Consider the following 14944-nt stretch of genomic DNA (forward strand, 5'->3'; position numbering starts at 1 on the left):
GTGCGGGGGGAGGGATGCTCACACACCCAGGGAGGGTACCTGGGAACAGCTTCCCACCCAACAGAGGAGCCTGGCTTCCCTCTCGCATTGGCCTTGAGGGCTCCTCGGTCCTCTGTGGGATGCCTTCTGGTACCTTCCTCTTCCCTAACCCCTGCCAGCTCCCTGCGTGCCCCTGATGGGTGCTGGCAGCCAGCACAGGCAGCAGACGCTGCAGCAAACACCTTTGGGGGCACCCAAATGCCAGCGCCGCACGGTGTGGAGGCATTCCTGGGCTGGCACAAACGCTGAAGCATTAACCAAGTGCTTTGACTTCCCTGAACTGATGTCCCCTTCCCGCTCCGCTCCTGTGGCTCTTTTATTTGCTAATTCCTCCCGGGAGATGCCAGATCTCCATTATCACCCCTGCTGGGCTCCGGCTGCCGATCCGGGCGGGCTGAGCCCACTCCTGCCGCTGCTTCTCGGGCTCTCGTGATCTGACCTAATTCTGAGCGAAGCCTTTCATCTGCCATGCAAACATCCGCTGCTTTGTACACTCCGCCTGCTCCTTTCCTCCTCAAACGGGCAGGGCGGGCGGCCCCAGCCTCCTCTCTAGCTTCTGTAGCATCTTTTTCAGCTAAAACATGCCTCCTTATTAAGTGACCTGTGTGTCTCGTCCTGTGTTTGCCTACACCACGGCCCTTCTGGGCTTCCCAGGGAGAAGCAATGCAAAAAAAAAAACGTTAGAAAAACTTGGCCTGGGTTTCAGAGACAGATATTTGCTCCAGAGTGGGGAGGCTACCCTGGGCTGCGCTGCTCCCTGCCACATCCCCATGCTGCCGCTTTGGCAGGACACAGGAGCTGCCACTTCCCTTAAAAAGGCGACTTTCAGCCCAGTGCTGGGCAGGCTGTCCCTGAGGCATAGCAAACCCTGCCTCTCAGCTGACACCACATTTCTTTTGCCTTTCCAAGAGCAAGGGGCTGACGCTGCCTTCTGGCCAAAGTGTTTAAATAGATGACAGGGGTTTCATCCGCTCCTAAGTGCTTGGATTTGTGCTGCCAATATCACTCTTGGCCGTTATGCTTCACCCAAGCGGGGATTTACAGTGAGACGGAGTTAAAACGGAGGCACGGGCAGCAGCGATCCTGCCTGCGCTGCCTACCCAGATGGAGGCCAAAACCAGTCTGGCTGAAAGAGGCTCCGGGAAAAATCCCCCCCTTCAAATACCCCTCGTCTATTTTCCACTGCGTAGACAGCGCTGAGTTAAATATAAAGCCCTGGCCTGCTTTGAATAGACGCTGAGCTCCTGCTGCAAGCGGCAGGTACTGTGATGCCACCCGCCTGCCGAGATGCCCAGATCAGCCTCCGATAAGCACGACCCACTGTTGTCAGAGGGGCCCTGCCCTGGCACCCACACCCGGCTGGCACCGAGGGCTGTCGGGGATTCGACCGGTTACCGCAGCCCCATTGCCCAAGCTGCAGCTTGCACGGGGCCGGTGTGTGCCCCCCTGTTTTGCTCCCCGGGCTCTTACCGCTTATCGTCTTTGTACCACTGGAAGTCGGCGGAGGGGACGGCGGAGGCTTCGCACAGCAGGATGCCCTTCTGCCCCACTGGTACCCCCGGTGCTCTTCGCATCCGAGATGTACGGCGGGTCTGCGGGGAAGAAGGGAAGCCTGGGGTCAACACCCAGTAGTCTTTGGCCATCCTACCCCTTCCCCTCACTCTACAAGCTCCCTTTTCTTTTCCACACTTAGGGAGGAGCCCAAGTCATCTCTGAGCCTGTGCCCAGCTCCTGCTGCTCCGGCGTTGCTGTTCCAGGGGTTTTCCGGCTCTTGGGGACCCCCACACTGCAGCCCAGTGAGGGCTCCTCCAAGGACTGGAGCCCCCCAGCTCTTGGACACCACGTGTGCCCCTGTGCTAACCCCAAGCAGCTGAAGGGGTGGCCAGAAAGGGCTTTAGGAGGGTCTTCACCTCTGCCTGAGCATGAAAAATGCTGCTTTCTCTTCACGCTTTGGTTTTTTTTCTCTCTCATTTTTTCTAAAGGAAAAAAATTCTGTTTACTGCTCACTTCTCTCCTTTCCCCGGAGGTTATCACCACAGCATCTCACCATGGGCGGAAAACCCAGGTTGATGGAGACAGCTGAGGAGGAGGTGGTGGAAAAAAATGGAGCTCCAAAAGAAGGGGAAAAAAGGGCAAAACACCACCTGCTCAGAAAAACTGCTGCAGCCTCTCTCACTCTGGGGCTTGAAGGCTGCATTTGCCCTGCTTCCCACCGCTGAAGTCCCATCTCCTCGTGGGGCAGCACGGTGACCCCGCTCCAGCCCCGGCCCCTGTCCCTGACAGCCCCCAGGCTACTCACAGTTGACGGTGACTTTGACTCGCTGGACGACGGGCGCTGCCACGTCGTTGGAGGCGCTGCACTCGTACTCGCCCGACTGCTCCCGCGTGATGCCTGTGATCTCCAGGTACTCATCCTCACTGATGAAGCCCACGGCTGCAGGGGTTAGAGGGAGAGGGTCGTGAGTGATGGGGCGGCACAGCAAACCTGTTCCCACCAGACAGTCACCACCTGTGACCGTGTCACACTGTCCTAGGGCAACCCAGCCCTGGCACACCCATGTGCCTGTGCCCCACCATCTCAAGAAAAACCCCTGTCAGAAAAGTGCCTGCAAGCACGGGACCCCTGCGGTGGCCCCAGCCCCACCGAGAGCATCACTTGCTGGAGATCAACATCCCCAACATGCGCAGAGTGGGCACAGTGGTCCTTGCCAGACCTGCACCCTGCTAGAATGACCCAAAACCACCTCTCCTTGGGCATCCTGCGCATGCCATCCTCCTGCTGGGAGACACCGCTGGGCTCACTAGCTCCACACAGAAACCCCCTCTCCAGTTTTTCAGCTTCAGTTAATTCCCAGCCGGTTATTCCCATTAGCTGTGGTGCCAACATCTCCCTTTAGCTGAAACGCTCTGCCCCTGTGCCGCTCCAGGCTCATTTCTGTGCTCCCCGTGGGGGGGGGGGGGGGGGGGGGGCCACACTCACCCCCCTCTCCCCGCCTGGGCTGCAGCACAGCTTCTGCTTTTGCTGAAAGCCGGGCAGATGTGATCCGTGGCCCTTCCTTTTGTCTGGCATCTTATCCCCCCCCCCCCCCCCCCCCCCTTCCTTCCTTGCAAGAGCCTGCTTCACTTTGAAGCACTCCTGGAAACCCACGGCGCCTGGCTGGCGAGGCACAGGTGCTGGGCCATGATACTTCTCCAGCTTGACGGAGATTGCAGCTTTACAACAAATGCAGAGTTAAATAAAGAAACCCGGCAATTAGGACACGTCCGCTAAACAGCCTGGAGAAATGCTGCTTGCTGCCGAACAAACGGCACAAGTAGGTTTTCAACAGCCCCCGAACGGGGATAACTTCTCCCGTCCTTTCGTTTACATCTCCCCGTCGGATCTTGCGCAGCCGAGATGCTGTAATTACTGTGCGAGGCATCTCTGAGACCAGTGTCACACTTAATATTCCTATAAATTTTAAACGGTAGTCCTTGGTACATATGTGTGGCAATTGGTGTCATATTTAATTAGGCTTGCCCTACACCATCTGAAATTAATAATAGCTCGAATTACCAGTGTAATTTATAAATTAACATTGCTGCAGCATTAGGAAATAAATTAGCTCTGGACAGCTGTTTCTGGGAGTGAGTGCCAATGGCAGAGAGGCCAAGCGCAGGTCCCCGGTCCCCAGGGGATGCAGTGAGCTCGGCCACTGGACCCGGGTGATGCTGCGCTTGCCCTCGCTTCCCACCCGGCTACCGCGTCTCTGCACTAGCGCGACCCGATGGGCCACGGCTCACCGTGCTTGGCCAGTCAACCGTACGCACCTTGCTTCTAACAAATGCATGCAAAATATACACACGGTGGCTTCCGTTGGGGGCACACGCTGTCTGCATCCCACCGGCTGATACTTTTATAGCATCTCTTCCCACCGCCCATAAATAGTGAGCGTGGTCACACGCCACCGCTCGCCAAAGTGGCCGTCTGGAAAGCACGTGTACATGGGGGTTTGCATGCAGGGCCCCAAGCCAGCGCCGATGCCATTTCTGTAACGCCCCTGCACAGCTCGACACGGCGAGCTCCTGCAGCAAGCACCCCAGGCACCCGCTGGGATCCCGCTGCTGCAATCTCAGGTGCTGCTCTTGTCAGCTCAAACCAGTGCAAATATGCGCAGGGTGTAATGAAATCACACCCTGGCTCCCCCCTGCACCGGCACTTCTGCACGGTGGTCCCAGGACTTTGCACCTCCACTGCTCTCTCGCACACATGCACACTCACCGGCTGAACCGAGGACCCCGTGCACACACATGTGTGCATCCCACTATCCCAGGCTGACCTAACTGGGAAGGCAGCTCCGTGCTGCCCCATGAACTATGGAAAAGGAGTTTTCCCGTGCAACCCGCCGTGATGACTTGCTGACATCCACCCGTGCCGAAATTCCACCCGAGTGGCTCACGGTCGAAACCACTGAGCTCATCAGTACTTAGCACAACTGAAGGGTAAGATATGAAGGCGTTACCCTAAAATCGATATCCTTTGGAGGCACACAAATTGCAGTGTTACATCCACCGGGCCTGCAGCACTGTGAGCTGCAAAAAAGGAAGGGGGGGGGGGGGGGGGGGGAAGATCCCCTTTTACAGCTGACCTAGAATCAGCTTCTCTGTAGCACAGCGCTGCCAGCTGATAAAATAACGACACAGCCGGTGGCCTTCAGATGCTCCTTGCACAAATCTGACTCCAGTTTGTGCAAACGGCTCAGATAACACTGTGCTTCCAAACTAACCCAAAGGCTCTTCCCCGAGCGTGCTGGAGCCGGCTCGCACATGGCAAGAATTAGCCCTCACCATAGCCAGGCTGTAGCACGCATCCCCAGTTTGATCTGGGAGCACAGCAGCTCGAGTGTGTTTCATTACCCAGCAAAAGACTTCATTAAAGTAACTGCGAGGGTCAGCTTTCCACCTGCAAAAGCTCAGGAAATTGAGAGATGAAGGCTTCCTCTGTGCCTGTGTAGCGCTGGAGTCTGAGATACGTGCGTGGTAATCGGCTGGCAGAGAGGCAGAGCACAGAGAGTTCAGGGTTGCAGGGCCCGGAGTGTTTCACATTGGCAATTGCAAGATTTTGGCTACAGTCCATCGGACTCTGGCATGCAGAGCCCACTCCAACTGAAACGGGATGCTTGGAGCTGAAGGCTGATGCCTGCTTTTGCCCTGAGCGTGACCTGGTATTACTTGTGCTCAGATTACGACGACAGTGTTAGGGAGATTGTCCCTGCTACGGGCTCTGGCCAGATCCTGCTTCCTTAGTGCCAGCCTCAGCATCGCAAGGATGCTGGGCGGGTAAGGAATTGCCCGGATGGTCACACTCAAAGAGTTGAGACCCCAGCTGCAGCACTGCATCCAGCTCTGGGATGCGTAAGGCCATGGAGCTGCTGGAGCAGGTGCAGAGGAGGCCGTGGAGATGATCAGAGGGTTCAAGGGGAAGTGCTCAAGGCCAGGCTGGATGGAGCTTTTGAGCAACCTGTTCTAGTGGGAGGTGTCCCTGCCCATGGCAGGCAGGTTGGACTAGGTGATCTTCAAGGTCCCTTTCCAACCCAAACCATTCCATGATTCTCATGAATAAGGTGACATGAAGGATCCCTGCCTCGAGGGCATTGCTTCACACAGGCAAAGCTGGCCACGCCAGGTGACAGGGACACTTGCTGTGTTCCCTTGTCCCCTCCTGCACAAGGAGCTTTGCAGGAAAACCGGGTCCATAAAGCCACTTTGCTGCCACCTGCGCTGCCAGATCTGTGTCAGCCAAGGGGCAAAGGCACGGACCGAGAGTAATTGCCCAGCCGCTCGGCTCCCTGGCCTCTGCAATTTTGCCTATTTATAATGGAAGTCTTGTTGATAGTTGGACAAATCTCATTCATTAGTGACTGCCAGGAATGGAAAAACAAATAGATGGGACCCAGGGAGCAGGGCCAGGGTTAAGCAAACACAATCTGTGAGTGCAGACCTTGCTTTACAGAAGGCAACAGGGTGACCATGTCACCGTGGCTGTTTGGGTCCCCTGGGGCTGGCAGGGCACGGGAGGGACATTTATCCACATGCCGGGTTGCATGCTTTGGGTGAGGCTCAGTTCCCCGGGCTTAGGAGCGAGGCAAGCCCAAGCTGATGTTTTGGATGGGGGTTATTTCTCCAACCAGCCTCACATACATCAGGCCCTTTCGGATGGCGCTGTGGTCCTCCCCCTGCTTGCCCGAGGCTGGAGCTAGAGCAACGCACTAGTGGGAAGCAGGGCAAACCCAGCTGCCACGGCCCCCTGCCTCCGAAAGCACCTGGAGCTTGGGGATGCTCAGGGGCAGGGGCTGGCCCAGTGCACCACATCTCCAGGAGCTCCCCCCAGAGGTACCAGTCCTTCCCCGCCTGAGTTGATGGTGGGAACTTTCACAGCTCTCTCTGCTTGAGCACAATTAGGAGCTGAAATATTGCAGGAATTAATGGGAGAGCTCTCTCATCTCCTCGGGAGCTAGAAAACCAGCACAGCCAGCACCCATCATTATTATTATTAATACTAATAATATAATACAGGCCAGAAATGGAACAGCCACGGACTAGGTAAAAGCGTAATCCTTGCTCATCAGCCGAGGATGACAAACTAGCCCAGTGCGAGCCGGGGAGATGGAAAACCAGAGCCCTGAATCCACTTGCTCGGTGAACGGGAGCCACGCACAGACCACCATGCACGACTTAGGACTTGCTCTGTAACACTGCAGATCTCCATTAAAAAAAACCTCAGGGCAGGGAAGCGTGAGCCAAAAGGAGCAAGGGGGAAAACTCAGCCCAGAGTTGCAAAATAGCCAAGACAGATGCGATGCACAATAAATAGCCCACGCCACAACCAGAGCCGGGGAGCTCGGCAGCGTTGGCATGGCGCTTGGGAGCCTCCAGCCAGAGATGGCCACGTGCCACAGCAGCGAGCAGCCCCAAATACAGAGGTATAAATAACTTCACTTGGTGCAGGTAAACCACTGTGGGGACGTTGGAGAGATTGCCATCGGCACAGCAGCAGCCGCTGCCACGCATTGCAAGGTCCCCTGGCACAGGGAGCATGGCTGTCACAGCGGTGGAGCGGCCACGGAGGCGAGATCCTGGCCTGGCACAGAGCACCCAGGCAGAGCAGAGCCAAGAGATGGCAAAGCTGCCGCTGGGGTCCCACACTGTGCGGCTGCGACGAGGTGCCTCATGCAGCCATACTCATCCCTCCTTCCCTTGCTTCTCTTCATTTTCCCAGCCCGACTTGTCTCCCTTCTGCCTCCTCCCACCCTTTTTACTTCCATTGAGCCTCTGACAAGATAATAACTCACCAGAACGTGAACACATGTTCCCAAATTAATTACATGCCACTGTCCCTTGGCTCACCATTACAGCCATGTTCAGGTCTCTAGGACACGTTGCTTAGAGCTTTCCCTGGCTGAATGCTGCCCGTGATGCCATTAAAAAAGCTTCGCTGAACTGGGAGCAAGGTACCGCTCCCTGCCGCAGCATCCTGCCAGCGCCCCGTGGCACACTGCGTGCGGCAAGCGGCACAGCCACCGTCCCTGCTTCTGGGCCCTGTGCTCGCTCCCGAGAACCACAAGCTGCTGTCCCCGTCCCTGCTCCGAGCCATGTGGCATGTCGTGCCAACCAGGCAGCACGGCATGCAGCACCCAGCAGCAACGGCGTATCTTTCATGCTGCCACGTGCCTGTACCAACTCCCTGCACCTCGGGATCAAGGCCAGCTAGCCCAGCCACCCCAGGCTGTGATATTTCCACCTCCAAAACTCAAAGACGCAGCCTCAGCAATTATCCTGCAGTGGGTTTCATCTCTGGATGCCCAAAATCCCAGGGCTGGTCCCGAGGTGCTACCCTGCCTGCTACAACCGTGCCGCTGCATTTTCTGGGCACCGATCCTACTAGCCAGGATCGGCTGGAGAAGGAGAATATTTTATGGAGATAATTTTATTAAAATGTTTACAACAATGCAGATATTGACATCTTGCTTCAATCAATAGCACAATTTATTGTCCTTCAAGGTGAACATTAAGCCAACTGCCCATTAGTCAATATTTACCTCCAAGGTCTATAAATCTTTATACGGGCTTCAGCGGATGTTGACAGCGGCTGATTCCAGATAAGTAAAAGTAAGAGCGTGAAACATTGCTCCTTTTGGAGGTGAAATAGTAACTAGTTAATTACAGTCCCTACAGCAATTCTGAACTATCAATTTATGGCTACTTCTGGCAATAAAAATTAACATCACGCAGACTCCTGGCTCCAAGTGACGCGCTAAACCCAAGAGCCATATATTTCAAACGTCACTCTGATGCGGTAGTGATGGCCATCCTATAACAGTTTATAGTAAATAAATAAAACACACAAAGGTAATAAGAGCAAATTGTCGGCACCCGAGACCTGCTTCACCTCTCCTCTGTGTGGCAGCGGGCGGAAAAGCGCGGGGCGGGTGATTTAGTAGCATCGCGCAGGCAGCTCGACTCCTGGTGTGCAGGGAAGGTGGTGGGGGAAGGAACACTCCAAACGTGAGTGCTCAGAGCAGGCACCACACAGCCCCAGGTATGGGGGTAAAAAAGAGCTGAGGCTGCCTCCAGCACATGCCCTGGCCAAAGACGGGGGAAACATCTCCTTCACCTCATATTAACCAGCATTTACTCGCTCCTGACCGCTCAAATCACACCTAGGGAACAAAGTTCAGGCGTTTCTAAAATTCCCTTCCCCATTTTTGTTTGATCAGGCAAATGACACCGGCGAGGGCAGCTTCCCCTCCATGCACCCCCTTCTTTCCAACTCCCCCGGTTGCAACTTAACGCCGCCACGCTCCAGAGGAGAAAGATTGGGGGTAATTAACCTGCTTGAAATCATCCACAGCAATCATTACAGGAATGATTTTTTTTAAGATTACCCTATCGACCCAGGCAAGCACGGCATGCTCCTTCCTCTCGTGAATATTACATCCCTGTACCGCAGGCTCCAGCCCATTTCCATCGGCGCCCCCCCTTAGAGGAGGGACCCCTTTAGACAGCACACGGCAGGTACGGGGTGTGAACCCCCGCTTCTTCATTCTTCACAAGCCTTCAGAAGAAGGACCGTAATCCCAGAAAGAGGCACACAGCATATCAGAGACGGCGTTGCACTTACACAGGGTCAGGTCTCTCTCTTTTTGAAGTTTCCCGTCGACAAGGAAAGAAATCTCTCCTCTTACATGTTTTTCCATGTTAATTAGCATGTTTCCGTGGCCTGATGTTGTGCGAAGCCCCAGGGGACGGTGCTCTCGCTGCCTGGCTTCGGTGCGGCGCTTGCGGCGCTCAGAGCTGCGGGAGCTTTGCAGTAGCTCCCTTGGCTGCTGCAGCCTGGGGTCCCTCCTCATCCTCACACCCCAGGGGTGGTGAGCATCACCAGTTGTGCCTGGTATCACCACAGGGAGAGGAGACATCCCATTTTCCTTCCTCTTACCCTTAATTAAATTGGCTTTGGCAGAACTCTCACAGGCAATTTTGCTTTGTGCCCTCATGCATAGCAGCACAGGCTGCGAGGGAGGGGGGTGGCCAGTGCCCAGCACTGCACCGAGGGCTCCCAACGCACCCCAGGCAGATGCAAGCTGGGTGATAGATCGATGCTCACCATAAAGTCCTTCTCCTGCAGGGGTGTTGGTGTCCCCTCCTCCCCTGGCATGCAGCAGCCTCTCCTTGTGCATGGCCATGTGGTGCTGCCACTTCTCTTCTCCTTTCCACTGTTTTGAGCATAATGGGGAGCTGACGGTGCCTTGCATTTTGCCGTGAGATGTGATGGAGGACCCTCCCAGGCACAATTTTGGGCTGATGTGAGGAGAGGTGACTATTTCTGAAGCCCCGTCTCCCATGACTGTGGGGACAGGACACAGGGATTTTGCCAGGTACCCTCCAAAAGCAACTGCCAACCAAGAGCCATCTCGAAGGCTGAAGCTCTGCAGCCTGCTGGCAAACCTCCACTCTCTGCTGCCAGGGAAGATGTTTTCTTCAACTTCTTGTGCCACTTGGAACTAGATCTGGGGCAGGACCCACATTTGTGGCTACATTTGCTCAGTGCACCTGCAGTCAGCCCCGAGACCACACTTGGGGCTGGCATATCCTACAACAACTCAAATATTTAACTCTTAAATGGGTGTACGCAACACAACTCACCAGGCACTTGCAACTTGCAGAGACCCTCCAGACGCCACCCGCATCACCTGCTGCTGGTCACCCAGCCTGTATTCACAGCCTATAGCCTACATTCACCACCCACGCCATAGACAGCCAAAGCAAGGCCCAGGGAGCCAAAACACAAGGGGGCTTCCCTGGCACGGCCACCTCGCCACCGTGCCTTGTGTTCAGGGCCAGACCTCCCACACAAAGCTGTGCCGCAGCGTGCCGGGGTGCCTGCCTGGTCCGCTCATCCCGCCGGTGCTGCGCCACGCACCTGAGTCGGTTGAGCCGCCCATTATAGCACCATTGTGAAGAGTTTTTAGCTTAAAAGTCCTTGAAAGTTTCCCACTGTGACTCGTCAAACAAGATCTTTTTCACTTTTCCTCTCTTCTCCGCTAACAATATTTATACTCATTTCTTTTATTGAAATCTATCTGCCGCCTGTTCTATTAAAGCCACCTGAGTGGCAGCTCCTATTCTCTGGGAGCCCGCAGCCCATCTATTCTCCAGACAATGAGGTACAAGCAGTCTATCTTCTATTGTGCTTCCCGGCCTTCGGCTCTCAAATCTTCCATCTCAAAAAGGCATGTCAGAGACGCCTCCATGCAAAAGATTGGAATCCCGGGCTGCACGGGGGCTTCCCAGCACCAGCCGGGCTCAGCGCCCTCCCTCTCCGGGTGAGCATCTCTGGGGAGATGCTGCTGCGGTACCTGTGATCCCTTGGGGATGCTTCTCCCCCATCCCCTGCACACCACAAGTTGTCCTTAAATGCGGTTCGTTGCCGTCAGGCGGCAGCTGCACACGCACAGCTCGCTGCTGCTGGGATGTTTGCACGCCTCAGACAACTTATTTGTTACCGGGAATAAAAGAGGAGCATTAAACCCTTTGTTTGGAAGAAGTAGTTCCTTGGGAAATAAAAGGATTATGGAAATTAATATTTAAAGAAACAAAACAAAACAACTCAGGGACCAACCACCCTTGAACGAGGCTCTAACTCAGGAGCAAACGAGTCGAATGAAGAATGAGCCCTTTTATTTCGGTGCAAAGGAAAGCCAGGCTAGCTCGGAGACAGCTCGGGGCTCGGCAAACTGGCAGCAACTAGCCTCAGCCTCTCCCAGCCCCTGCCTCCTCCCAGGGTGCTGGTAAGGATGCCGAGCCCCAGGAAAAGGTCCACTCGGCACGTGCCACCCCATTAGAGCAAATTAGCAATGGCTGCAGTTCACCACGCACCTAAGTGGCGTCAGAACTGTAGCAAAGATGGGTGTAGGGCTCATCAGAGCACTGCTTTTCTTAATGATACCCACGCATTACCAGAAGCACGGAGCCGAACAGCTTCCTCCTCGGCCCTTGGGGTCTACCTGCTTGGATCCAAGGTGGTGGCACCGGGAGGGACGGATCACCCAGAGGAAAGGTTCAGCAGAGGCTGTGACCACCACCAAGCCACCTCCCACGCAGCTTTTCTGCATCCTCGCAGGAACGCATGCAAAAGGCACATGAAAACCAAATACTGAGGTTCCCACGGAGCCAAGCCCTCTCCAGAGAGTTACCGAGGACACAACTTCTCCCAGCAGCTCCGTGCTTCTGCTCGAGCACCAGCGCTGCTCCCGGGGCACCCGAGCCGCTCTTCCTCCCATGCTCTCTCCTGCAGCCAGACCTTAATGAGCCGCCCAACAAGAAGTCTACTCTCCATTCTCTCCTTACTCCTTCTGCCTCCCCGCGATTTTTTCTCTGTTGCCGCTTGCAAGGTGAGAGAGGACAGCGTCGCCAGAATGAAAGATTCTCCTGCGTGCCCTCTCCCAGCAGCGGCCCTAATTCATTTTTCATGGCCCCTTGCAGTGACAAAAGCCGCTGCTTCTCTCTTGTAAGCGTGCGCCATGCAATAAGTCAAAGCTGATGTGCATTTTCCCCCTGGGTGTCGAAGCTGTGCTTTTGATTTAATTTGTCCTGTTGTTTGGCTCTCAGCCTTTGCCGGTGAGTTCCTTTGGAGAGGCGGCAAGGTAGGGCCCCATACGTGCGGAGGGGCTGCCTGACAGATGGGGTACAGTGGGTAGTGCTTAACTAATTTGCTGCAATGATACCAAGATGTTGGAGAGTGACAGATGCTGCCGGAGAAAATCGCTCAGACAAACACGCGCATCCTGTTTGCGGGAGCACTGCTCCTCGATTAAATCCTGTTGCAACTTGGCTTTCCTGGAGCCCGGCCCATTTCTGGCAGCTTTGTCCCCGTCTCTAGGAGAAGCTGTGGTGCACAAGGTTTGGTGAGGAGAGAGGCGGCTCAGGGTAACACCAAGAAATGAGGTGCTCCTGCCTGCTGTTTGCAGAAGTTTTGCAAAGCACCTGAAAAAATGTCATGGGGCTCCCCGGCTGGGAGATCCACCACATCCCCTACGTGCAACGAGCATTGCTCTGCAGGCGAGAGCATATTCCTATCCCCTGCCAAACTCCAGGCACCCCGCTTTCCTCCGGATTTGTCTGAAAAACAGCTGCTGGCAGCCAGGACCGTAGGGTCCCTCTGGCTGCAAATTTAAACCCAAAGGCTTTCTCCGTAGGACAAGCTCTTAAGAAGCAATTGCAATCCAAAGCGTTAAATGGCTGTAACCACAGTTAAGCTGTATTTCAGCCGCATTAAGAAAATATCCCTAGGATGGGAAGCAAGTGGCATAATGGCATTAGAGTGAAAAAATAAGCGTCAAGTGCTGGCTAAATCCAGCCTCAGTGCTGGCAAGAAGTCATGGGGATCTGGGAAAGTTTCCCTTCTCCCCGCGTATCCCTGCAGGCGGTTCCCAGCAAGCCCGGATGCCATCGCTGCCACGGCTTTCTGCAAATTTGGGATATTTTCCTTCTCTCCTCTTCCTCTGGGGATCCCACGACCCTTCTTCACCCCCCAGAGCCATCTGAATCATGGCAGGGTGAGACCCGCTGTCGCCTCTCCATCATCTTTAGCCCGTCTTTATTTTTTCAGACACGCTATTTTCCAGCCCAGTGGCCTTGCTCTGTCCCTCGTGTTTTATGGCACTGATGTCTCCATTTCTGGAGGATCATTCGCAATACTGCAGCTTATTGAGAGAAGCTGGGGGAATGCATGGGCGGCGAGATGGATGGGCTTGGCACAGCCAGGGGGCTGCGGGGGGCTGGCAAGGATGCTGTGAGCCTGGCGAGGAGAGATGGGGAGCGGAGGACCACGCCAGGCATTGCAGGGATGGGTGACACTGGCCCCTGGGCATTGGGAACAGGGGGACTGGAGCCAGGGCTGACTACCTTGTTGGAGCCCATCATCCCCTCTCCAGGCCTCCTGTGAAGGTACCAGCCCTGCTACGGGTGCTGCGAGGGCAGCGAGAGGCATTGCTCTGCAAGGGAAAAGCCATTTTAAATAACAGCAGCGTATCACAGGAAGGGGAAAAACCCATGGGCTACGGTATTGCTCTGACTTTAAATTATACTGTAGGAGAATAAAAATAAAAGAGAGGAAGACAGAGAGAGAGAGACCAGGAGGAAAAAGAATTGCCATTGTTTTACCAAGCAGATGGGAAAGTTCAGGGGATCAGAAAAAGACTATTATTATCTTGACTCAACCAAGGGAAGATGGGAAAGGAAGAGGCTTTTTTTTTTTTTTTCTTGCAGTGAGGAATGCCGTGGCAGAAGTCATTTCAGCAAAGAGTCAGAAGGAAATGGTGCCATCAGCTCCAGGCAGCACCCGAGTTATCCCCACAGCTTGGGCACACTGCCAGGGTTTGGCCTGTTGTCCCCTTCCCCCCGGCAGTGCCGCTGCATCACACACAGCTATCACAAGGACAGGGCGGTGGGCAGGGGAGAGGTAACTGGGGTGCACATCCCTCACCGCCTCCAGCTGCAGCAGTCTGCCAGATGTGCCGCCAGATGTGCGTGCTGCCAGTGGCATTGCAGCTGTGGGCACCCCTCCGTGGCACCGCCACCCCCGGCAGGGGCTACCTGCCTCCCGCCTGCCCAGCCTCGTGGCTGGCCCACCCGCCCCGAGTACCCAAACTCCCGCTGCCCTGCCCCACAGTGACTGTCCAATTTGCTCCAAACCGTTCAAGAACTCACTAAATACACAAAAAAAATCTCTCCACTTCTCCTGCCGGTCATGTAACCACGAGCAGAACATGAGTTTTTTTCCCACCAAATTGATATGACAAGCCCTTTTTCTGCGTGTGCAACGGTGCCTGCAACTCCAGGGCTCTTCACTGCTGGTCTTTAGCGTGGTCCAGGGCAGTCGAGCAGCTCCGGCTCGCGAGCACGTCTCAGCTCCCTGCCCATACAAGCGCAGCGGTGTTTCTCAGCCTCACCAGAGACAAGGAAACTCTCTTTCTACCTGTGATCAGGCTAGGGGAAAGGCACAGCTCCAAAGCCCGGGGCACTGGCCAAGCACAGACACCAACAACCCATTGACAAACCGCAGCAGACACCGGTGCAACACCTTCCCTGCCACGTATCAAGGTCACGGGACAGGGAAATAAGGAGGTGGAGCACAGGTCTGCCCTGGCGGAGCATCCTTCGCCAACCACATCCCTCCTTGCCGCCAGTCTCTTTGCCACTCTCCAGCTTTTCTCCCTTTCCCTCCAGAATATTTTGCACGGCTTCTTTCTCTCCCCTTTCCCTCTTCCTCTCTCTGCCACGTGGTCCTTCCCTCAGTCCCTAGACCTTGCCTTGTCACTTTTCCTTCTCCCACACCCACGTCTCTCCCGCACCCCCGGGATGTGGA

General features: G+C 55.2%; 1 protein-coding gene across 1 annotated transcript in view; it reads right to left on the reverse strand.

Moving 5' to 3' along the window:
- Positions 1 to 14944, reverse strand: part of LOC101920004 (protein CEPU-1) — a 352441-nt gene that overhangs the window by 6307 nt on the left and 331190 nt on the right. The window contains 3 exon segments of the mRNA XM_055819404.1: positions 1510 to 1598; positions 1600 to 1631; positions 2339 to 2473. Coding sequence (XP_055675379.1) covers positions 1510 to 1598; positions 1600 to 1631; positions 2339 to 2473 — 256 coding nt within the window.

Source organism: Falco peregrinus, chromosome 15, assembly GCF_023634155.1.
Source record: "Falco peregrinus isolate bFalPer1 chromosome 15, bFalPer1.pri, whole genome shotgun sequence".
In the NCBI taxonomy this organism is placed as follows: Eukaryota; Metazoa; Chordata; class Aves; order Falconiformes; family Falconidae; genus Falco; species Falco peregrinus.